Source organism: Manis javanica, chromosome 17 (genome assembly GCF_040802235.1).
Source record: "Manis javanica isolate MJ-LG chromosome 17, MJ_LKY, whole genome shotgun sequence".
Classification (NCBI taxonomy): domain Eukaryota; kingdom Metazoa; phylum Chordata; class Mammalia; order Pholidota; family Manidae; genus Manis; species Manis javanica.
The window spans coordinates 49,564,303-49,589,339 of NC_133172.1; the positions used below are offsets into that span (position 1 = coordinate 49,564,303).

The window sequence follows — 25,037 nt, forward strand, 5'->3', positions numbered from 1 at the left end:
CTCTGTGGGTAGGGGGATTCTGCTCAGGATAACTTCTTTTGTATGCCAACAGTATCTCCACTTTTTTTTATGGTCTGGCCAGTACAAGCAAACAAATCATAACATAGAAATTATGTAGCTAACGTAATGATACAAAATGTTTAGAAAAAAGCACAGCCCTTCCCACCAGCCTAATATAACAGTGATGACAAGGGACACATATTCCATGTCTTCTTCTTTCTGTGTCACAAGACAAATTTGAAGATACTGCCAGGGATGCCAGGGTAGGTTAAATGAAAGCTGATAACTTGGAGAATCTTACATTGGGGTGCATTTGCCTTAGTCTGTCCCTGTTGCCTTTTGTGTCCAACAGTGGAGAACACGCAGCTGACCCTGAACCTGCAGACGGAGAACAAAGGCGGTGTTGTCTCGGGTGGTGAGCTGACAATTTTCCTGGACGGGCCGACTGTTGATCTGGGAAGCGTGCCTAATGGCAGTGCCGTGACAGACGGTGAGTGCCGCCCTGTTCCCCAGGGCTGTGCAGGGCCGAGGAGGGGCTGGGGAGGGCAGGCAGGGGTGCCCAGAGCTTGGTTCTCTGCTAGGTGCCTGCCTTTGGGTAACGCTCAGCCAGCCCTGGCCCATAATCAGCCCTGATTCTTCTTAGCACCCTTAGTATGATCAAAAGCATGGCATGATTTTTTCAGGGACCACCTTCTGATAAAGGACCAAAATAAATGTCAAGTCTTTGCAAGTGTGTTGTTGCTTGGTTTGAGAGCAGAGAAAAATGTCTTTTCATTCCACATGGACTTTGGTAAATAAAATGTCTATGAAATGTTACTTGGGCCCATTTTTGTTTTTCCCAATACTGTTAAACTTTCTGGGTAGGTTGAGGGTACCTTTTAAGATGGGACTGGCTGGGAAAGGGGACTGTGTGTCTTAGAGGGTCACACTAGCAAAATCTGACAGAAGCAGGGAAATTGGAGAGTGTCTCCTGCTCTGACCTGAGTGTGGGCAGATTTTTTCTTTTGATCTAGTCTGAAATTTGTCACCATTGGATCTAGCAGGAAATTATTTCATCAAGTCTGAGGTCTGAAATGGGTTGGGTTTCTCCATAATTTTTCTCATTAAATGTGGTGTAACTATGGCACTTTCCAGACCTCAAGCAAGCTTTCTGTAGCTTCAAGGGGGTGAAATTTGAATTCTGATTCAAGGGCAGTCAGTTGGAATCGCAGGCATTGGGGGGGCCTTGACTTGAGAATCCTTCCTCAGCTGGGCTGAGTGGTGCTCAGGCTACTTTTGTGGACGTATCTTTGCTCCTTAAGCACATGTATCCATAATCGGGTGCCTGGTATGTACCAGACCTTGGATCTGTGCTAGCCAGATGGCAGGGGCAAGACTCATAGGGTCTCTTCTCCCAGGAGCTTACGATTTGCTTGACGGGGCAGGGGTGGTAGGCATCGAACAAGTGAATGCACAATTATGTAACTGTAATTGTGATGAATGCTCTGAATGAAAAGTGCTGGGTGCCGTGAGATCCTTGTACTTTAGGGAGAACTCGCTTAAACTTGGGGCAAGGGAACATTTCCCCAAGGAGGCTGAGACCTGTGGGAATATGAGGGGTTTAGGTAGGCCAAGGTGGGGATGTGGGGTGAAGGGTGCCTGAGTAAAAGGTGGAGGATGCCCAGTGCAGGCTCTGAGGTGGGAGCAGGCGGCCAGGGTGCCTGGATCGTGGGGAGCAAGAAGGGGAGTGGTGGGAGGTGAGGCCCCAGAGGCAGGTCAGCTCAGATCACACGGCCTCGAAAGCCTTGGTAAGGATTTTGAACCTCATCCTAAGAAGTAGAAAGCTGTTGAAGGGGTTATAGCCAAAGAGTGTCCTGATTTGATCTAAATGGAATCTGATTTGGCTCTTTAAAGCTCTGGTGTGATAGGGAGAAATGACTCAAGGCTGTGTTGCCACGTTGCATGGTCAGGATCTCTTCTCTCACGTGCATGGCGGTCACTGGAGGTCATTTAGTGTATAAGGCAACAAGCCAGTAAGGGCCTTCGACACTCCTGAAGGTCTCGGAGAAGAAGAGCTGTTTGCAGGTTTGAGTCTCTTTGTTCTGGGGTGTCCATGAGATGTCGGCTGCTCACCCTGTCCCTTCTCATGCTGGTGACTGCAGCTTGCTAGACCATCCTGTCCCACCATGTAACCAGTACACAGAGAGAGCTTGTTGCTGTAGCTACATCTCAAACAAGGGTTGAGCTTCTCACGTGTCTGTCTTTCCTTGTGATGCATTCCTTTCTAGGATCACAGGCACCTTCGAGAGAATCCAGTGGGGCAGCTGTCACTTCAGAGAGCCGGCACCAAGTCCCCAGCACAAACTGCTTTGGTGGGAGATCCCGGTAAGACCCCTGCGTGGATGAGGGGGAGTCGAGAAGATGCTTGCAGCTGTTGAAAACACACTGGGAAGTGGCAAGGAAGAGTATGTGTTAGAAACTGTTGGAAATTTTCAGAGAGGTTGTAACTGATGCAGTATATTTAGGAGTCCCTTTGGGGAGTAAGTGAATAACTAGTAAAAAATCTTCCCAAACAAATCCCACAGGTTGGGAATAGTGCTTTGTGAAATAGGGTATGATTTCAGTCAATACCCGTGGCATCTGGAAAGATCCCTTGAGGACAGGTGTTAGTCTCTCTTGATTTGGTTGTTTTGAGGGTTTGTGAGGTTTCACTGCCTTGCAGGTGTAAAGAGCAAGAGAGAATCGGTCATTTGGATCTTTTGTCTATAGTGGGATCTTATCCACTCTTTGAGAATAATCAGGTTAAAACTTCTCTAACTAATGTGCCATCTGGTCTGCCCCATGGAAACCGGCATGGTATTACCACCAGCAGTTCATGTGGTATGTAGTGACTGTAGTGTCATGTAGAGGTGCCATCTCCTAGTTCTCTTTTCTCTAAGCTTCTGCAAACGTGTTACCTCATACCCTGAAGATTATGTGTGTTTTTCTGTGACTTGCTAGGTGAGTTGCAAGTTGGGACAAATAGTCTAGTCTCACGGGGTAAGGACCAACAATATAATTGGCATATCTTATGTCAATAGAGACTGATAGACACCTATGAACTAGAGGAAACAGAATCTATAGCTGGCAGAGAGGAATACCTCAGCATTTCACTTTCTGAGAAGGATGTCTCAGCGTTGGCAGTAGCAGCCGCCATCTTGGTCTTTTAGCCAACTTTGGAAAGTTTGCATCAGACACAACTGATGTCAGTTATGTCAGGGCTGGAAGTCAGAATCCAGCTGTTAACAGGTTTGGAATTAGGTTCTTAACCTGTTTATTGTTCTCTGAAGTTCTCAGGTTGATAGACCTTGAAATTCATGTATCCTGACAGGCCTTCTTTGCTACTTTTCATATCAAGGATTGCTGTCTGTTGAAGCAGCGCCCAGACTTGAGGGGAAAGTCGGAAGCATTGTTGCCTGTAACACATGGCAGCCATTCAGTGCTGGGTAGTTGTTGGTGGGCAAAGTGCCTTCCAGGCGGTTTAGGCTGTGTGGGAGTCCTCCTCCATCTACCTTATCCACATGTGGCCTCTGAGTTTTCACAGGCTTCTGCCATCAGTGTATTTATTCTGTCTTCACCTGGAACCTACTGCTGTTCAGCAGCAAACACGTTTGAAAGTATCACCGGAAGACAGGATCTTCTGTGTTCCTAAGAACCCCTTTTCCCAATTGCTGCTGCTTTTAAGAAGGTCAGTGTGCACATGCAGGTGGTAATAGGGTTGTTGACAGAGTATAGGGCTTTGGAATCAGAAGATGTGGATTGAGTCCTGCTGTGTGGTATTGGACAGGTCACCAGACCTCTCAGTGCCTCAGTTTTTTTCAGGTGTAAAATGGGGATATCACCTGCCTCACTGGGCCATCAAAAGAATTAACTGAGATGAGTCATGCCAGTCTGAAGGCCTCATACACCGGGAGTGCTCAGTGAATGTGACAGGGAGACTTTGCTCTGGAGGCTGTCTGTTGCACCCCTTCCTGCACCCCCAAACTTGGGAAATGGGGCATTCTGATGAATTCACATCAAGGACTGTAGTTAGTGTGATGAGTCAAACCTTCAGGATCAAGGATAATCCTCTGCTATCCATGGTTTCCTGAGGCAGACAGAATGATGGGCTTCTGCCTGCTGCCTCCCAGACTAAATACGTAGCTTTTGCTGTCTAAAGGGTAGTTTTTCTTGGATGTGGGTGCTCTTCCCTGTGATCAAAGGTGCTCTGACATGAAGGTGAAGATTGCAATCTCAAAGTAGCCTTTTCCTCCCTTTTCCCCTGCTTAAGCCACAAAACTGTAATCATATAAGGGTTTATCTTTTTTTTTATTAAGGTATAATTGATATACACTCTCATGAAGGTTTCACATGGAAAAATAATGTGGTTACTACATTTACCCATATTAACAAGTCCCCACCCATACCCCAATGCAGTCACTGTCCATCAGTGTAGTAAGGTGCCACAGATCCACTATGTGAATATAAGAGCTTATCTTAAGGGTTTGTCTACCCACATTCATCCAGCAAGGGCACCATTCCCTTGCTAATAAGCAAGGTCTCAATTTCTCTCTCTCAGTGGCATCTTGTCCACTCTTTGAGAATAATCAGGTAAGACTTCCATAGCTTTTTTACCATCTGCTCTGTCACATGGAAACCAGCATGGAATTGCCACAAACAATTCATGATGCATAAATTTATTTGTAAACGGATTGTATTAGTATGCAGTCAGTGGGTCTGGTTTAGTAAAGAAAGAGTTCATATCATAAATAATTGTGTAGTCCTACAGTGAAACACTGTCCCATAATAAAAGTGGATGAAAGATAGTTACATCAGTTGGTAGAATCTCACAAACATAATGTTGAACAAAAGAAGCAGACCACAGAAAAAAATATATAGTACAGTATGATTTACATGAAGGTAAAAAATGTAAACCAAAACCATACATGGATTTTTATTTACAGATACCTGCATAGGGAGTAAAATTATATAAAATGGAAGGGGCTAATTAAGTGTGAATTCAGGAGCATGGTTAGCACTGGGGGGATGGACATGGGTATCATGAGGAAAAAGCACATAGAAACTTCTAGGTCCTGGGAATATCATTTCTTAGCCTGGGTGGTGGGTCTCTGAGTGTTCATTTCATTATTCTTCTTTAAACTGAATATGCAGTTAATAAATCCTTTTGTTTACATGGTGTATTTCACAATAACAAATTAAAAACTATCATCTACCAACCTAAGAAAACTGAGTAAGTGACGGTAGTAGGTTGGAGAAGTTGTTTGCTGTATTAAGGCAGGCAGATTTCAGAATTTAGGATTTCTCCAGGCTGGACAATGGCCACTTACTTCCGTTCTGTCTGGTCTGTCAATCTAACAGTGTAGCAAATGATTCTAAGTTACTGCTGTACATTGGCCTTGTAGGTCCCGTTCCTGTCACTTAGAAATCTTAGGCCTGAGAATTTAGTTGGAGTTGGGCAGTGAGTTCCAGATGCACACTGGTCACTGCCAGGTAATGTGTTAGAACAGCACTAATCTTGGTGGCCTGAGACGGCTGGTCTACCACTGTTTGGTGTTAGACTGCAGTGGGGACAATGACGTGGCATACCCAGGATTCTGTCAGTGTGTCATCCTGCCCTGTGTCCTCAGCCAGTGCCTCTTATCCCAGGGTAACTGTGGAGAATGCCTGGTGCCCTGTGGCCCCTGGGAGCATGTGTGCTAGTTGGGCACAGGGAGTACTTACCACACCCTTTAATAATCCCCTGGTGTTTATTTTGCTGGAATGAGGGCTGGCTTTGGGAACCGTGCCTGAGTCAGTTCAGGTTTTGCAGATCTGCTGTGTACCTGGTATTGTGCACAGGCCTGGCCGGAAGCATGGCTCTACCTTCCACACCGAGTTCACAGGGCTTTGTGATGTCCAGGATGTATGTAAAACAGGGAAATAAAACTGTGAGCATTTTGGGGAGCTCAGAGAGAGAAGAAATCAGTGTGGGGAGAAGGAACGGCTGAGGAGAGGGTGGGCGGGAGCTGGCAGACTGTTGTCCGTAGTCCAGTGGTTCAGTATAGTATCTTAGGGACGAACTAGTGAGGGAGCTAAGGAGTGACTTAGAGAAGCAAACAGTGGGGGGTATATGGAGGGAAAAGAGAACCCAGCAGAGGGGCTCTGCAATTGTCCCGGCACCTCTCTTCATGGTTAGAAGGGGAGCAAATTAGGATGTCTGAGTCCCCCTGTGGTTTGCTGATTCTTCGTCACCTGTGACTTTCCCCCCTCCTCAGCTGTTATGTGAACTCAGGGAGTTAGGGCGAAAGCAGCTCGAACCCCGTAGGACAGTCTGCGGGTGGAGCTGCTCCTCCCAGCACAGCCTTCGGGTTTCTTCTGACTTGAATACCCAGCTCCTCAGTCAAGAATCCCTGTTGATTTTCCACAGTCGTGCAAGGAAACAGTGCAAAAAAAAAAGGAAGAACGCATTGAATTTGCTTTTAGGTTCATGAAGTTTTTCAGTAGTAGGTCTGAAAACTGTAAAAGGGATCTTGGTGAACAAGCTGAATATGGGGGATCACACAGCTTTCCTTTATTTTGTATGTTTGTGTTTGTTATTTTTATGTGTGTATGATGTTATTTGGTACAAGAGTATAGTGAGTGTGCATTGTGTTCGGTGTGAGGGGCTGGAGGCTTTGAATTTGCTCTGCATCTATGCTCAGCTGGGAGTATTGGCCAGTGTTGGTCAAAACCTACCTCTTAAGCACCCCGCTGTGATTCTTTCACATGTGAAATTTCAGAACCTCTAATGATAGAGTTTTCATCTACCCTCCTTTCCTCGCTCCCCTTTTTCCTACTCTGATGACAACATATCAAATTTATTGACTCCCTTGCCTTGGCATTAATGACCTCTGAAGATTTAAAAGAGCTGTAATCTCAGAAACTTACAAAGCCCCAAGGTCTCTGGTGAGCTCTAAATAGCTCATCAGCTGTGTCTGCAGACAGCCTAGCCCAGAAAGGAAAGAAAAATAAACTCAGCTGGGCATGAGTCTGCTGGGAACACTGCTGGGAGTCCTGGGAGGGCAGGGTGGGTTGGGGAGCAAGCCTAATGGAGAAAGAGGGACAGAATGGAGGGGAGCTGAGCCTTCGGGCATGGGGCCATTCTCTGAGTGGCAGAGGTTGGCCACTGCCACCTCTCCTTCAGCTGAAATGACCAAAGACTACTGGATTTGGAATTTTGGTTATTTGGAGGTGTTACCCTGTCAGCATGAAATTGAATTGAGCACCTTCACGACTTCCATTCAGTCCTCCCACCCAACAGCTTTTACCTAACATCTGGCTATATCCTCATTACAGTTGCTGGGGGGATAAAAATGAGTAAGAAAAGGAGTAAGTATATTTGATTTATTCCTTCAGTGATAACTAAGACACACAGTCCCTGCCTACAAGGACTGTCTTCTGAGCAGCTGGCTTATATGGAATAGGACTGAGAGTGCGGACAGGCACCTCATCGCATCAAGGCCAGATGTCAAAAAGTAGTCATGGAGATTCATTACACATTCATCATACATCACTTTATTAATTTATCACTAATGAAGATTATGCATTATACATTATTATACATTTTTTTTATTTCATAGGTATTTACGGGACACCTCTTTTTTGTGAACCTAGGGAGGTGTGCATGTCAGAAAGCTGGCTAGAACTTTTCATGTAGTAGGAGAAATTGAGGCAGATATCTGCAGTTGAAGGCAGTATTTGCTCCACAAGCGTGAATGCCAGACTCTGAGCTCTGTCATGGTGATAAAAAGATGAAAAGTCACGGTCCCTGACATCAAGGACTGTGGCCTCTCGTAGGAGACAGATATTCAGGTGGTAATTATAGTTTAGTGATGGACACCAGGGTGCTGGTGAGTATATACACAAGAGGAAGTGGAAGGGCCACGTAAACCCACCTGGGGGATTTGGGGAAGACCTTACACGTTTAAGCTGTACTTTGAAGGAGTTTGCAGACCAGTGAAGTGGGAGTGAGGCCTGTCGCTCCAGAAGAGGGTGCAGCATGGGCAAAGGCAAGACAGAATGAGAGAACTTGGCATATTCAAGGAAATGTTAGTCATCTGTAATGTTGATTTCTAAGATATTTGGAGTGATGGCTGTAGCAAACTGTGGTTCACAGGCCAAATCCAGGCTGCCACTGTTTTTGTTATTGGTTTTTTAAAAATAGCAGTGTTAGGTTCACAGCAAGGTTGAATGGACGATACAGATTTCCCATGTACTCCCTGCCCCCACATACATGCAGCCTCCTCTGCTGTCAGCATCCTGCACTAGAGTGGCATGTTTCTTAAAACTGACGAGCCTACACCAACACTTCATTATCCCCCAAAGTCCGTAGTTTACATTATAGTCCTCTCTTAGTGTTGTACATTGTATGGGTTTTGACAAATCTATAATGACATTTATCTGCCAAACTCATAGTGTATGGTATTGTTACTACACTAAAGACCCTCTGTGTTCTGCCTGTTCATCCTTCCTCTTAACTCCTGGTAACCACTGATCCTTTTACAGCCTCCACAGTTTTGCCTTTTCTAGAATGCCATATATTTGGAATCATAAAGTATATAGCTCAGATTGGATTCCTTCACTTGGCCTTATGCATTTAAGTTTCCTCCCTGTCTTTCCATGGCTTGACAGCTCATTTCTTTTTAGTGCTGCACAATAATTCATTGTCTGGATGTACCACTGTTAATTTATCTCACCTACTAGAGTATACGTTGGTTTCTTCCAAGTTTGAATTATGATATTAAATTAGGATATCTAATATGTATGTGTATAACTATATCATGTCTAATTATGATTCTTTTAATTATGATTATTTAATTATAGTTTCAATGATTAATAAAGCTTTTATAAACATCCATGTTTTCCTGTGGACATGTTTTCAACTCCTTTGGATAAATACCAAGGAGAGCACTGCTGGGTCATTTGGTAAGTGTATGTTCAGTTTTGTAAGAAATGGCCAAACTGTCGTTCAAAATGGCTCTACCATTTTGCTCCCACCAGCAATGAATGAGAGTTCCCGTTGCTGCACAAGCATTTGATGTCAGTGTTTTGGATTTTGGCCACTTTAATAGGTTTGTAGTAGTAACTCATTTCTTTTTTTTTTTTTGCATTTCCATGATGACATATGACATAGAACATCTTTTCATAGGCTTATCTGCTATCTTTATATCTTCTTTGGTGAGGTGTCTGTTCAGGTCTTTTTCCCATTTTTTAGTTGTGTTGTTCCTTTTCTTATTGTTGCATTTTAAGAATTCTTTGTATATTTTGGGTAACGGTCTTTATTGTATATGTCTTTTGCGAGTATTTTCTCCCAGTCTGCGGCTTGTCTTCTTATTCTCTTGACCACCTATTTTTTTTTTTTTCACTTTAAGGACTTTCTTTTATTCTGAAATTATATTTTTTATTTTATTTTATTTATTTTATTTTTTTATTTTTATTTTTTTTATTTTTATTTTATTTATTTTTTTTGAGAGGGCATCTCTCATATTTATTGATCAAATGGTTGTTAACAACAATAAAATTCAGTATAGGGGGGTCAACACTCAATGTACAATCATTAATCCATCTCAAGCCTAATTCTCGTCAGTCTCCAATCTTCTGAAGCATAACGAACAAGTTCTTACATGGTGAATGAATTCTTACATAGTAAATAAATTCTTACATGGTGAACAGTACAAGGGCAGTCATCACAGAAATTTTCGGTTTTGATCATGCAATATGACCTATAAACAATCAGGTCAAATATTCATATTCGTTTGATTTTTCCACTTGATTTATATGTTGATCCCACATTTCTCCTATTGTTATTATTATTTTTATTTTTAATAAAATGCTGAAGTGGTAGGTAGATGCAAGATAAAGGTAGAAAACATAGTTTAGTGCTGTAAGAAGGCAAATGTAGATGATCAGATGATCAGGTGTGTGCCTATGGACTAAGTATTAATCCAGGCTAGACAAGGGCAGCAAGACATCCACGGATGCAGAAGATTTCTCTCAAAGCAGGGGGGGTGAGGTTCTGAGCCTCACCTCTGTTGATCCCCAAATTCTCACCTGATGGCCCCCCTGCGACTGTGCCTGTCTTAGGTTGTTCCTCCCTTGAGGAATCTTACCCGTCTCTGGCTAACCAGTCATCTTCCGGGGCCATACAGGGAAATGTAAAGTTGGTAAGTGAGAGAGAAGCCATATTGTTTGCAAAGGTTAGCTTTTTTACTTCTTTGCAGATTTATGCCTTGTGGCTTCTATGCCCAGCACTTGTCTCGAGGTATCTTTACCACCTGGAGGAATTATGATACTCGGTAAATTCAATATGAGGCACGAATTCTATTTAAGGGTTGTAATTAGGAAGGAAGAAGAAAAGCTATAGATGTAGCATATGAAGGAAACATGGGAGGATTGATTATTTCTTTGACATATCTTCTTGTATAGTACCTTAAGTATGTATAGGTTTTAAACTACTAATTTGCCCACACATATTAACATAATAGGAATACGGTGACATAAACAAAGCAAATCTATAATTACCATCCATCTCCAGTGAAGCCAAGAAAACCATTTAGGCACCCTAGGCATTTGTGAAAATTTATCTATGATATGATGGATATTGTCCAACTGTACTTGAACCATCAGACAAATTAAAGCAGCCCATTTCTGGGATCTGTTCACATCCCATATGTTCTTTTAACCATAGATAGTCTATAGTCATGAGATTTTGGAGTGCTACAACTTGCACCCCTCCCAACTCCTGGTTGAGTTCCAACAGTACAGATCCGATTGACCACCTATTTTTGTAAACAAAATTTTATTTAAATACAGCTATATTCACTCATTTACATATTGTCTGTGGCTACTTTTATGCTACAATGGTAGAGTTAAATAGTTGTGACCAAGGTTGTATGGTCTGTGAGGCCTAAGATATTTAGCCATCTGGCCCTCTACAGAAAGTTTGCTGATCCCTGCTGTAGGAGATGATAAGAAGCTCAGACCAGTTCACAAAGGGCCTTTTATGCTTTACTGAGGACTTCACATTTTATTCTTTGGAGGTAGAGAACCACTGAATTTTGAGCAAGGGCATGATGTGCTATTTCTGTACTAGATTATTCAGAAAAGTATCTGATGGATGAATTTGAAGCTGTATCAGTTAGGGTTCACTGCAGGAAACAGAAACCACTCTAGGTATTTTGAGCAGAAAGGGATTTTATATGGAGAATTATGATCATTTTAATTATAATTTTCAATTATAAGAGTCATTGGATGGACTGGAAGAACAGAGGTGAGCCTCTCTCCATCCTTGGTTTCAAGGTCACAGCCCTGCAGCTGCAGTCAGGATGTCAGGAAGCTGGTGTCTAGGTGGTGAAGCATGGGGTTTGCCAGTGCCCATGCCAGCCATCACCACCATGAGGAGGATGGTCTCTGCCTTCCCTCTGCTTTCCAAATCTGCAAGAGCTTCTCATTGGTGCAACCTAAATTACTTCTAGAACCTAGCTGCAAGGGAGTCTAAAAGTATTCTAATGCCTGCAGTGAGTGGGGAGGAGAAGGGAGGCATGTAGTATAGAAAAGGGTCAGAATGTCTGGCACAGTGGTGATTGAGACTAGAATCAGGGACCAATAAGAGGGCTGTTGTAGGAATTGGCGAAATAGGAGCTAATGACTAGCCCTGGGCAGTGGCAGAAAAGAGGGGAGACATGAGAAATACCTAGAAATACCCAAGAGATATAATCTTTGAGAAGGACTGGGTGACTGACTAATGAGACAGGTGAAGGATGAGGAGAGATAGAGCGTTCTCTCAGGCTCTTGGACTTTGATGTTATTCATGGATATAAGAAAGGCAGAGGGGAGACACTTAAGAGGTTGTCATTTTAAAATGGCATTCCCCAGAGGGGCTGGGGTTAGTGTTTAGCAGGCTTCGTGGAGCAGTGGTACTGTGTGGCTCGAGGGTAGGCAGAGTCATTCCTCTGAAAGTATATCCATAGGAGGAGGAATGAAAACCAAACTTAAGAGGTACTGAGCAAAGCCAAATACATTCCTGACATTGAACACTGGGGCCAGTGTGAAGACGCTCACCACAATTGAGAGCACAGCAGTGATATTTCCACATTGATCACATCTGTATCTGGATTCTAGGATTTCTCAGTCCTAGAAAATTGTGATTGGAAGGGAAAGGATAGAGAGAGAGGAGCAAATAAAAAGAGTATGAGTCTTGGAAAACAACTTTTTAGTCCTGGAGCTCGGGGAGCTTGGGTGTGTGGTGATGGAAAACCATCACAGAACTGACTGCAAATGCTGTGGGCAGATGTGGATTGTGGGGAAAGGGGTTGCTTAGGCCACGGTGCCTGTGGCTGTGGTTTGGTGTGACGAGATTCAACTTTTCCTTTAGGATTCCTTTGACCCTTGATGGCTCCTTTGGGAAGTGCGAAGGTCTGTGGGGGTGGAAAGGTGGGGTTTAGTTTAGTGTCTGTTTGTAATGGCATACTCAATAGCCTTCGTGGAATGACACCTTTCAAATGCTGAAACAATTCTGTATTTAGGTTTTGCATTAGATAAAAATAGTCACAGAACTGAAATACAGAATTTATATTGCTTTATATATCACATGTCATGGGGTTTCTCGAAGTTACAGTGTGCCCTTAACCTATTGGCAATACAGTGCACAAACTAGTCTTGATGTTCTTTGGGTCTCCCATCCTTACTTCCATTTATGTATTAGTTCACTTCATTCTGGCACCTGCCTCTGTGATTCTGCTGAAATTAGAGCCACAAAGGCCCTTCTGACTGATCTGCAGGTTTAACCTTGTGGACTAGTTCTTATTTTACTGATCTTTATTATTTAAAAAAGAAATTTGATCCATGCTATAATATATATGAATATATTACTTAACAATAGGAATGCAGTATTAAATAGGGCAGTCAAAGGAGGTGACATATAAGGTAAGAGTTGAAGAAGGTGAGGGCTTTAGCCATGAGGGTATCTGGGAGGGAGAATGGGCAGAGTATGGCTATTGCAAAGGCCTTGAGATGGGATTGTGCCTTTGGAGTTGAAGGAACAGTGGGGAGGCCAGTCCGGCTGGCATGGCGAAGAGGTGGGGTCAGACCATACCTATGAACTTCTCCTTTATGTGTTTCAAGGTTATTTTAATGGGTCTACAATATGAATTTGATATATTTCTTATGGGTGAACTGAACTTTTTATCCTTATCTTTAGGTGCTCTCTTTTTTTAGTACTTCATCTCTTAAAATTTATTTGGTCTCATCAATGAAAAGGAACAGCCTGCAACAACATGGATGGTGCTTAAAGGCATTATGCTAAGCTCAGGAAGCCAGACACAAAAGGCCACATTCTATGTGGTTCCATTTATATGACATTTTAGAAAAGGCAAAATTACAGGGACAGAAATCCAATCAGCGGTTGCTGGGATTTGAGGTGAGGGATTAACTACAAAAGGGCACCCAGCAGTGTTTGGGGGCAATGGAAATGTTTTGTCTCGATTGTGGTGGTAACATGATTATATACATTGATTAAAACTCATTAGCCTGTACCCATCAGGATGGTGAATTTTACTATATGTAAATGATACCTGATTATAAAAATCGTTAAAAAAATCTACATGGTCTAACATTAGCGTAGCTACTCCAACTTCCTTTGGTGTTTGCTTGGCATGTTTTTTTCCCTCCATTTAGTTTCATCCTTTCGGTCCTTGCATTTTAGGTACTGTTGCTTGCAATAGTATTTAACTGATTTTTAAAAATACCAATATGATGACATCTATCTTTGAACTGTGAGAGTTGGTCTGTTTTTGTTTCCTGTGATTCTTGATTTTCGATACCTTTGGAGTCTTTCCTCCCTCACCCTCTTGCCTTTTAGTTCCTATCCATGCTGTCTTCTTTGTTTCCCATGTCCAGACTCACTTCCCACTTTAAGCCTGTGGTTGGTCTGCCTTTTTTCTTTGTCTTGATGACTTGAAGGTATGTTTGGCTCTCCGATTATTTGATAATGGAGTGTGGAATTCTGCATCCAGTGGTGTAAAGAGGAGAACTTACTCACTGGCTCCCTGTCTGAAGATTTTCTGTCTGGCTTTACTTTTTATTAGCACATCTCTGTGTTGGGACTACTTTGTGTGCTGAGGAATGGCCTTTAAAAGTACAGCTTTTTAATGACAAAATGGCAAAATAATTTTTTTTAAGTTTTTCTTTTTTTAACTGAGGTATAATGTGCATATACCATTTTAGTTTTGCATGTGCAACATAACAGTTCCATATTGTATACATTGAAAAATGCTCACAACATCCATTACCTAACATAGTTACAAAAAATTTTTTTTTCTTGGGATGAGAAAACTTTTAAAAATGAGATCCATGGAAACCTAGAGTAGGGTATGGTGCACATAATTGTTCTTTGGTGAAGGTGAAAGGGAGATTCAGACCAGGTTGGTTGGTTCTTTTTCTTTAAAATTTTATCTTTGAAAAAGGTAAAAAAAAAAAAATGAAAGTTTTATTTTAAGTCAGACCATTTTTTCTACTTTACACTTAGAAAAAAAATGAATTGGTGATTGGTGAGGAGTTACTTCTTCCTCTTCCATCTACTTTTTTTTTTTTGGAGGGGGAGGAGGTGCAGGGGGCGTGGTGTGGAGTTCTCAGCCAAATGCCATGTCAGAGGCATCTGTGCTTTATTCATCTTTGTGTCCCCTAGCAGGGCCTAGAATGGTGCCTTCCTGCACGTAGCAGCTGCTCAATAAATATTTGTTGAGTTGAAAGAGTCTTGTGTTCTCGCTCCTCATCTGCCAGAACTTCGGGGTGGGTCTGGCTACTGGTTTACATTCCTTGGCGCCCCGACTCCTGAGAAGTGATGGTTTCAGGGGCACAGGGTATAGGGGAGACTTTTTATCAAGACTGCCTTATGCTTTCCAAGGCTTAGCCTAACTGCCAAGAGCTTGGTGGGTCCCCACTGCCTGCTCACTCTCTCCTGTTTCATCCATTTTTTTCCTTCATGATTGATGCTTCCTTATTGAACCCTTTTCATGGACTGTTCTTTTTAAAACCTTGCAACTTTTAGGGTTACCATTGGAATCAGACACAACTTGACAAATAAATGCATCTTGTTTGGAAAAAGAATGTGTAAAGTCCATATGCCTGAATTCTACCAGAAAAGAATCACTTACCTTCTAAGAACATGTAATAATTCAAATTCCCAAGTGGTTGTTGAATCTTAGAAATGTGGGTCTCATAAGGGACATCTGATCATAGAAATGTTGTCCAGTGAGATGAGCACAGATTGCATAGAGCAAGGCCATACCGGTACAACGGCCTCTGAAATTGAAGTGAAGTAGGGTGACTGGGAAGAATTTGGGCTGAAGCTACTACCTAACCATATATTTAAAAGTTAGTATCTTCTTCTGTGGAAATTAACATTTATTTGTATTGAGAGGATATATTGGTTTTCTATTGCTGTGTAGCAAATCACAAATTTAGGGCTTAACACAACACTACTAATTAGCTCACAGTTCTGTGGTTCAGAACAGCATGGTTGGCTGGATTGTCTACTCAGGGTTTCACAAAGCCAGAATCAAGGTCCTGGCAGGGCAACATTCATATCTGGAAACTCTAAGGAAGAATTTGCTTCATGGTTCATTCAGGTCATTGGCTGAATCCAGTTACTTTTGGGTGTAGGACTGAGCTCCCCGTTACCTTACTGACTATCATTTGGGGCCTTTCTTAGCAACTTAAGGCCACCTGCATTCCTTCTCATGAGCCCTCCACCCCCATCTTCAAGCCAGCAAGGTTGTGTCATGTCTCCTTTAGGCTTTGAGTCTCTCTGATTTCCAGTTCTTCCTTCCACTTCTGACACCTGCCAGGGAAGTACTCTGCTTTTAGGAAATTATGTAATTAGATTAGCCTGCTTGGATGATCTCCCTTTCTTAAGCCCATATAACAAAACATAATCAAGGGGGAATCTTGTTATAGTCACCGGTTTTAGACATCAGGGTGGGATATCTTAGGGAGGAGGGATCATTTAAAAAATTCCACCTACCACAGAAGGTATCTCTCTTAAATTCCATGTTTAATCCCTTGCCTAGTTTTAACCTGTTGGCGTGTGCTTGAGAATTACACCTAGAAGAACAACAGGAAAGCCCCATACCAAATAAAGTTTGGTTCGATTTGGAAATTGTCTTGCAATTCTAGTATACATTTGTGGGCATGAAATGAGTCTAATGTAATGATTTTTATTTCTAGACCCTGATACTAGAGAATGTTTTTACATGATGCTTAGGACTAGTCTTTCTGGAAGACAATAGTTCTAACACGTCTCATTCCCTGCCAGATCCCTGGATTCCATCCTTTGGCATGGATTCCATTCTTTAAAGGGGTTGCCAGGAGATGAGGTGATGAGTGACTGGATTGTAAAAAAACTAGGAAGAACTAGAGATTGTAGGCTCAAGAGTGCTTTTGAACTTGATAACTTGCTTTTATTCACTTAGCAAATATTTTTATATGCCTACTGGGAGGGGCAGGCACATGCTGGGTGCTGGCTATACAAAGGTACACAAAGCAGACATGGTTACCTCCCTCATGGACCTTATTGGAGACAGACTTTGAACAAATGGGACACACAAACAAATATATAATTACAAATAGAAGTGCCGTAAGGGGAGTGATAAGATGCTGGGTGAGAGAATGCAAGGGAATTTCCTGTAGCCTGGGAGATGAGGGACATTTAGACCAAAGATTTGGATTAGGAGCCAGTTGTGTGATGAGTGCAGAGAATGCCAGGTGAGTAGATAAGTGGGGCTCTGGATTTTCCTCAGGAGCAGTTCAGAGGGATATTTTGAGAGATGTCAAATGAAGATATTCTTTTTGGAGTTTACCTCATGCTTTTGATCTGAATTCCTGCTTTTGTGATTTGTTGTGTTTTTAGAAATAATGCCCCTTTTTCCTGTCATCCCCAGCATCTCAGGGTCCCAGGCTGTCCTTTCAGATCTGGGGCTGTAGCACAGGAATGCTCTGGGCTGGGCCAGGTTCAGGCAAGGTAAGGTGATGCCGCAGGAAGAAGATGGAGACACCCGTGTGAGGTGGCGCTCCACAGTCCTCCCAGGGTCCGCTCCAGGCAGATGCGTCCCGAGTGTCAGTGGAAGCTGGGAGTGCGTCCTGTACCACTGGGCCGTTTCAGGCGTGGGACACGTGAATCGTCTGTGGGCTGCCCCCGGTCAGGGACTGCTCCGCTCAGTGGAGGCAGCATGAGACAGTGGACGCTTGCCCTGGGCTTCAGCTCTCTTTCAAGTTTGGGAGGGTGTTTGAGCACTTTTTTTCTAATTACTCCTAGCATACAATCAGGAATTGGATTAGATGAGCCAAAACTTATTGTATATTTTCTCTTCAGATGAATTTTTAGTCTCCTAAAGCTTCCACTGAGAGGACAGCTCTGTACCACAGGTTGGGCAAAAGTAGATCATTTGTCTTTTGGTAATGTAGAATGAACTTGGCAGCAGTTTTATTTTTACCTTTCCTGTCATTTCTGAGGCTGGCAGCCTAGAGGTAGGGTGTGGAATGGAGCCTTAAATTACCCTTGGAATGACTAGAAGGGTCCCATTTTAACTCTTAATTGTGCCTTTCCTTCCCTTTTCACCTCTCCTTTTTATCCCCCTGCCTTTTTTTTTCTTTCCCCCTCTAATCTACTTTTGAATGTGGAGTCAGAATTGAGGGAGGGGCTGGGTGGGACTAGGTTGCTTATGGATGCATCTCTGAATGGTGGAACAGTTTCTTTTCCCAGCACTGCTTCCCTTTTTTTTTTTTTCCATGCTTCTATTTTTGAGTGCCTGGTTTTTGCCGGTTCTGTCTTACTGGAAACTCGCCCAGCCTCACTCAGTTTTGTTTCCACGCTGCTATTAAAAGACAATGCCCAGTTAAGAGGGCTCAGAGGAGGGGCAGGGCAGCTGCGCTCTTGGGTCTACTCATCCAGCCAAATATTGATTCCCTGAATTGGAATGTGAGAAGAGTTTTAAGTTTATCTGGCAATTTTAACTTCTGCACCACTTTTTTTTTTTTTTAAATGCAGGAAAGCCCACTATCCATTGTTATACTCTAAAATTTCTCTTTTGCTTAACTTGAATACTAATCTTCCTTTTATATTCTGGGCCTCTTTTTACTGAGCTAGAAAATTATGCTCTGTGCCCAGTATCCCCATAGCCATGATTTAAAAAAAAATTGAGGTACATAAGATAAAACACACAAGTGTACAACTAGATGAATTTGGACACGTGTGTGCACTCATGTAACTATCGCCCTGATCAAGATACCAAACATTCTCACTAATTCTATCTCACCTGTTCCCCCACCCAACTCTGCTGTGGTAATCACCAGTCTGTTCTCTGTGTCTGAGTCTATTTCAGTTTTGTTTGTTCATTTTTATTTTAGATTCCATATATAAGTGAAATCATACAGTATTTGTCTTTCTCTGACTTACTTTATTTAGTCCATGTTTTTGCAAATGGCAAGATTTCATTCTTTTTTATGGCTGGGTAATATTCCATAGTGTATATGTACCACATCTTTTTTGTCCACTCACATATCGATTGTTTAGGTTGTTTGCATATTTTGGTTATTGTAAATAATGTGAAAAACATAAGAGTGCATGTGTCTTTTCAGATTAAATATTTTGTTTCTGTGGGTAAATTCCCAGAAGTGGAATTACTGGGCCATATGCTATTTCCATTTTTAGTGTTTTGAGAAACCTCCATACTGCTTTCTGTAGTGACTGCACCAGTTTGTAATCTTGTTGGTAGTGTATGAGGGTTCTATTTTTGTCCACATTGTCACCAAGACTTGTTATTTCTTGTCTTTTGGATAGTAGACATTCTGACTGGTGTGAGGTGATACCTCATGGTAGTTTTGATTTGCATTTCCCTGATTAGTGATGTTGAGCATCTTTTCATGTGTCTTTTGGTCATCTGTATGTCTTCTTTGGAAAAATCTCTATTCAGGTCCTCTGTCCATTTTTTAATCAGATTATTTGTTTTGTTCTGGTGTTGAGTTGTATGGGTTATTTATATATTTTGGATATTAGCCCCTTACCAGATACATTACTTGAAAATATATTCTCCCATGTAGTAGGTTAACTTTTCATTTTGTTGAAGGTTTTCCTTTGCTGTGCAGAAACTTTTTAGTTTGATGTAGTTCCACTTATTTATTTTTGCTTTTGTTTCCCTTGCCTGGGGAAACATATCCAGAAAAAAATTACTAATGCTGGTGTGCAAGAGTGTTTTGCCTGTCTTTCTTTCTAGGACTTTTATGATTTCAGGTCTTATATTCAGATCTTTAATCCATTTTGAGTCTATTTTTGTGTGTGGTGTACGAGAGTGATCTGGTTTCATTCTCTTGCATGTAGCTGTGCAATTTTCCCAGCACCACTTACTGAAGAGACTGTCCTTCTGCCACTGTGTGTACTTGCCTCCTTTGTCGTACATTAATTGACCGTATAGGCAAGCCATGAATTCTTGACATTTGGGAAAGTTATGTCCCCATGTTTTGAAGAATCCCTACATTCATTAAACAGAGTGTTTGGAGAGCCCTGTTGTTTAAAGCACATTTCCATTGAAGTTCCTGTTTTCTGTTGCTGTTGTTTTGAGCATGTCCTCACACTGTAATTTACCTGCATTTTAAAACCTTGCTCATGTGATGAGCTGTTTTGCAGTGGCTAAAACACACAAATTGCTTTTTTAAATTATTAAGGTTGGATTATTGAGGTATAATTTACATATAGTAAAATTTACAGTGTATAGTTCAATGATTTTTGATAAGCGTATAGTCTGGTCACCACTACCATAATCAAGATATAGAAAGTTTGGTCTCCCCAAAAAGTTCTGCTGTCCTCTTTCTAGTCAACCTTTCCTTCTACCCCCAGTCATTAGAAAATACCTGTTTTCTTTCCCTGTAGTTTTATTTTCCTGAATATCATAAAAACAGAAAAATATGTGGCCTTTTGAATCTGTCCTTTTGCACTTGTCATAATGCACTTGAGATTCATCTATGTTGGTGCAGGTTTTAGTAGTTTGTTTGCTTTTATTTGCTGAGAAGTATCCGTTGTACGGATATACTACAGTGTCTGTTCTGTTCATTCACCAGTTAAAGAACTTGGGTTGTTTACATTTTGGAAATTGTGAATAAAGCCACTCTAAACATTTGCTTAACAGTTTTAGTGTAAATGTATGTTTTCATTTTTCTTAGGTAAATACCTAGGAGTAGGATTGCTGGTTTGTATGCTAAGTGCATGTTCAGCTTTTATAAGAATATGTCAAACTATTTTCCAAAGTGGCTGTACTATGTTGCGTTCACTCCAACAGTGTTTGAGGGTTCTGGTTGCTCTGTGTCTTCACTAGCACTTGCTACTGTCTTTTTTTTTTGGTAAACTGTGTCTGTTCGAATGACGTGCGGTGGCATGTCACTGTGATTTTAATTTGTATTTCCCTAATTACTGATGATGTTCAACACCTTTCATGTGCTTATTTGCTATTTGCATATCATCTTTGGTAAAGCATTTGTTAAAATCTTTTGATTATTTTTTATACTGGTTATTTTACTATGCATTTTGGGAGTCTTCTATGTATTCTGGATATAAGTCCTCTATCAGATAGGTCTTTTGCAAATATTTCTTCTTAGTCTATAGATTCCTTTTCAAGTCTATTTTCTTGACAGTGTCTTTGGAAGAGCAGTTTTGAATTTAGATGAAGTCCCAAACTGCTGTTTAAAATCAGTTTCCATATAAAGGATATCATAGACTTATTGATCTGAAATTCTGAGCCAACAGTAAATTTTGAGTTCTACTTTTTAATTTAGCAAAAAAATGTGTTCTGGCTTGCAAACCATCACTTTTTTGCACTCTTTGTTTTGTTTGTACTTTTGTTACCAATGGCCTCCTTTTTTATAGCCGGAGAAACAGTTTTGTCTTATTTGACTACTCCACCTTAAATTGTTGCATATGTGACAGTGACCCACAAAACTGCAGTGGGGTGACAATACCAGGTTGTCAGCCAGGCCCACTCACTAGCCAGGTGGCTTCCTCACGTCATCTTTGTAGGGTGTGCTGCAAATGTGTGTGGGAGTGCAATTACAGATCACTGCATTCCAGCTAGTATGGGAGCCCCTCGAGGGCAGGGACTCTTTCTGTTGTGTTGCTAGCCCGAGAACAGGGCCTAGAGCTCGGAAAATAATGATTGAATGCTATTCAGCAGCCTTCAAGAAGGGCAATGCAGAATGTCCCGAGGCATCCAAGGCTCTGGCTCTCTGTGCAGCTGAGGACCAAGGCCAGTGCTGTGAGTGGCAGAGCAGAGGGACAGCCCCGAGCCCTGACGTGGGGGCCTCCCCAGCACAGATCTGCTTTCTGGAGCGTGGAGAAGAATCCCAGGGCCCTACCTTGGCTGCTTTCCTTAGGGAGGCCTCAGGTTCTGAGGGAGGAGCTCGCTAGGGACATGGCGTTCTGAGGAGGGCATGCCCTAGGCAGCTCAATCTCTGTAACTGGGCAACTTTAAGCCATTTGTGGAGCTCTGCTGTTGCGCCTTCTTCTGACTGCCCCAGGGGTGGCATAACCCTCCCCACTGTGCCCCCCACCCCCAAATGGTGGTGGGATCAGGCCAAGGCTGAAGTCACTGGCAGAGCTGAAGCCAGGCTGTCTGTGGTGGAGCCCAGCTCATCTCTACCCTGTTGCCCCACTTTTGTCCTCGTACTATTTTGGCTCACAGAGTGTGGTTTCAGCATTTGGGCCAGCTTTTGATCACGACACACTTCCATCTTTTAAGGGCTGAGTGAGTCCTCCAAGAGAGGAAACTGCTGAAGAGAAGATTCTACTCAAACATTGAGGCTTCTTCTTCCTTCTGAGAGTCTTACTTTTAAGGTAATTCAAGAGGAAAAAAGTGGAAACTCCAGATTTAGGGCAAGGGAAGAATCTGGGGAAATTGTGTGTGTGTGTGTGTGGGGGGGGGTGGGGGGTGCTGGCAGGGGTGGCTGTGGGCTGCAGCCAGGGAAGCGGCGGTTCATGTCCACTGGTCCCAGCTGCCCCTGGTTTGTGTGTGTGTGGGCTGCAGCCAGGGAAGCGGCAGTTCATGTCCAGTGGTCCCAGCTGCCCCTGTTTTGTGCGCTCATCCTGGCCCTGCTGCAGCCCGTCATTCAGGGCAAGCTGCTGTCATTAGTGGTTAAACATTTCTGAAGGTTCTCTCTCAGCTCTGACCGCATGCCCTTTGAGCGGAGTGGGGGAGGAGCCAGGAGACGGGCGGGCCGCACCCTGCTGCCCTGCCCAGCTGCCCTGCAGAGGGAAGGGAGCCCTTGACTGGAAGCCCTCTCCGGCCTGTGAGAGCCCCTGTGTGACAGGACTGACGGTGCATTTCCTGTGCTGCCCAGGTGGCCTGCTGCTGCTTGAGGGACGCAGCCCTCCGCTGTGGTCTGTGAGGACCGAAGTCAGAGAGGCTCTCATGTCCTTTGAGGGGGATTCTTGGCTGAAATAAACTTTCTCTTAACCAGCTTTCTCTCTCTCAAGCTCTCTGCCCTCAGCGCATATACACGCTTTCACCAGCGCCTGGCGACCGTCTTTCCCTTGGAACAGTCTGTGCTCATTCTGTTTTCAATGAAGATCTGTGGCAAAATGCTCAATGCTAATACTTCTTCACATGAAGTGGGGACTTTGAAATATTTTTCTTGACTGAGGTGTGGTTGACAGCTTTTGATTTATGAAATTAGCTCAGGGAAAAATAAAATGGAAAAAGAGAGTCTAAATTAAATCTTTATTTCCATAGCTCAGTCATGCCCACTCTGTCCATATTTAACTGCCATGCAGTCTTTGGGCATGAAGAACTCCAGCGTTCATTAGGTGTCCTCTTTTCTTTCTTTCTTACTTTCTTGTAGTTTTGGCCAAGAAAAACCTTTTTTAAAAAATTTTTTAAAAATTGTGTATTTTCCCTACCCAAAAGTATACAAGCTCAGTGAAAAATACAAGAAAAGTCTAGAAAAGCACCAAAGGAAAAGTTAAGGGCATCCATATTGCCAACACCCAAAGATAATCTCTGTTAAAATTTTGGCTTATGTTCATCTTGTTGGAAAAATCAGTTTCTTGTGCTAGAGAAGGTAGTCAGTGGGGGTGCCTCTTATTCGCCAAGTTCATTGTGCTGCAGTGTGGTCCCAACACACTGGGCTGGAGTATCTCACCAGCAGAGGTGTTTGGGGTGGCTGAGTGACCAGTAAAGGAAACCCTGGGAGGAATTCAGCTTAAGTCCAGGCCCCCCACCCCCAGCCTCCAACCGCAGAGCATGGGCTCTTGGCCTTAGACCACCTGGATTTGAGTCTTTACGCCATTGCTTACTTTCTCTGTGTCTGTTTTCTTATCCGAAAAATAGGCATAATAATAGTAAGCAACTTCTAGGGGCGCCATGCTAAATGAGATAATGTACGTACAGTTCATAGTACACCACAGGCATCTGGAACATTAAGTTCCAGCCAATGCATCTTACCTACTTCCGTAGTCATTATCGTACTGTTGTGGTCTTCTCACTGCTCCGTGTTGTGTAGTACACAGATGGTTCTCTGGCCCTCTGTTTCTGTCTGGATAGGGGTGGTCTTTTCTTCACTGGATAATGTTTAAATCATCTCACTGTTGTAAAGTATATAATGACTAAGTAGTAGAATAATGTCTTTTGGCAAAACAGGAAGGCCATCCGTATTCCCAGCACCTGAAGGGTTTTCTGGAGGGAACAACAGTGATGTGAGAAAGCATATGCTGTTGTCTTGTGTCCACCGGAGATGTCAGGGAGCTTCTCTGCTCCTGGGTTCCTCCGTGTCCCTTGTTATATGTATCCCTTTATGGTTCTTTCCCATTTACTTGGATGGACAGTTGAGTCATTTCTTCTAGGTAAACATGTCAACATATGCATTGGCTAAGGTTGTCTAATGCCCCTTGACTTCTCTTCCCAAGGGAAGCATGTTTTTAGCTATAGAGAAATGGATTTGCATAAGTTTGGGGCTCCTTTTACCTAATGGGAGAAATATGTCATCTGTAGTCTATCCAGTGATTTTTGTTTCTTACATATAAGCCCCCCAAAATAATGTGATGGCCACCGGATATTTTGCCAGTAATTTCAGATGTGAGGGCAATTCACTTTGGATTTGTTTACTTCAGTGGAAAAGCCCAAAGTTGCTTTCTGGGCTTTTAACCAAGAAGGAAGCTTACCTGAGTCTGTTTGGAGCAGCTTCTGTTGTGAAAGACTAGAGAGGCTATTCAAGGTCTTATTTCCAATAAATAGTGAGAGAAGGAAGACGATGGCTTAGGTGGGACACACTCTGTTCTTTTTCACAGTGACTTATATCTGCCTGCTTTATACTTTGAATTTCCAGGGCGCACAGACATTCAGGTGGTTCAGCCAGAACAACCACAGCAACCGGAGAGCAAAGCCCTGGTACTAGTAACCGGCACCGCCAGCCCGTCAAGAACCCAACCCACAGTGGCTTGGCCAATGGCACAGGTGAGTGACAGCGCAGAACACCAGCCCGGCTAAAGCAGTGGCTTCTGCCCTGTGCTCACACGGAGCCTGCTACGCAGAAGGTCTGGTGGGCAAGAGCATACTATAGCACAAAGATGAATTTGAATCCATCGGTCTTCCATTGACCCATCTTCTTTTCCTGCTGGCATATTCTGTAGAGCCAAGGTTATTCCCCATATGACAGCAGTCTTCTAAAATATTCCTTTAGACAGAAATAAAAAATATTAACTTTTTAATTAGTTTCTTAACAGCATTGGATTTCATGGGGTGGGGTACGAGGGGATCTTATTTATACATGACACTTTAAATTTCCTTAATAAGGAAAGGATCAGACAAAGGAGAAAGGAGGCTGGGTATTGCTGCTAGGAGCTTGGTCAGAGAAGATGGTAGCACTGAACAGTTGGCATACTGACCGGGGCAGAGCTCAGGGCCACTGGGGAGTATTCTGTGGCCATCCCAGCCCAGTGTTGTCACATTCGAGAGCAGCTCACCGTT

General features: G+C 42.8%; 1 protein-coding gene across 6 annotated transcripts in view; it reads left to right on the top strand.

Moving 5' to 3' along the window:
- WWP2 (WW domain containing E3 ubiquitin protein ligase 2) overlaps positions 1-25,037 on the top strand; it is a 167,246-nt gene that overhangs the window by 89,787 nt on the left and 52,422 nt on the right. For 5 of the 6 annotated variants that reach the window (XM_073226344.1, XM_073226345.1, XM_017670019.3 and 2 more), the window contains 3 exons: positions 353-490; positions 2,268-2,364; positions 24,397-24,524. In XM_073226344.1, the coding sequence (XP_073082445.1) occupies positions 353-490; positions 2,268-2,364; positions 24,397-24,524 (363 nt within the window). Of the gene's footprint in view, positions 1-352; positions 491-2,267; positions 2,365-16,775; positions 16,798-24,396; positions 24,525-25,037 lie in introns of those variants that run through there. The other variant, XM_037025240.2, reaches the window with a different exon arrangement.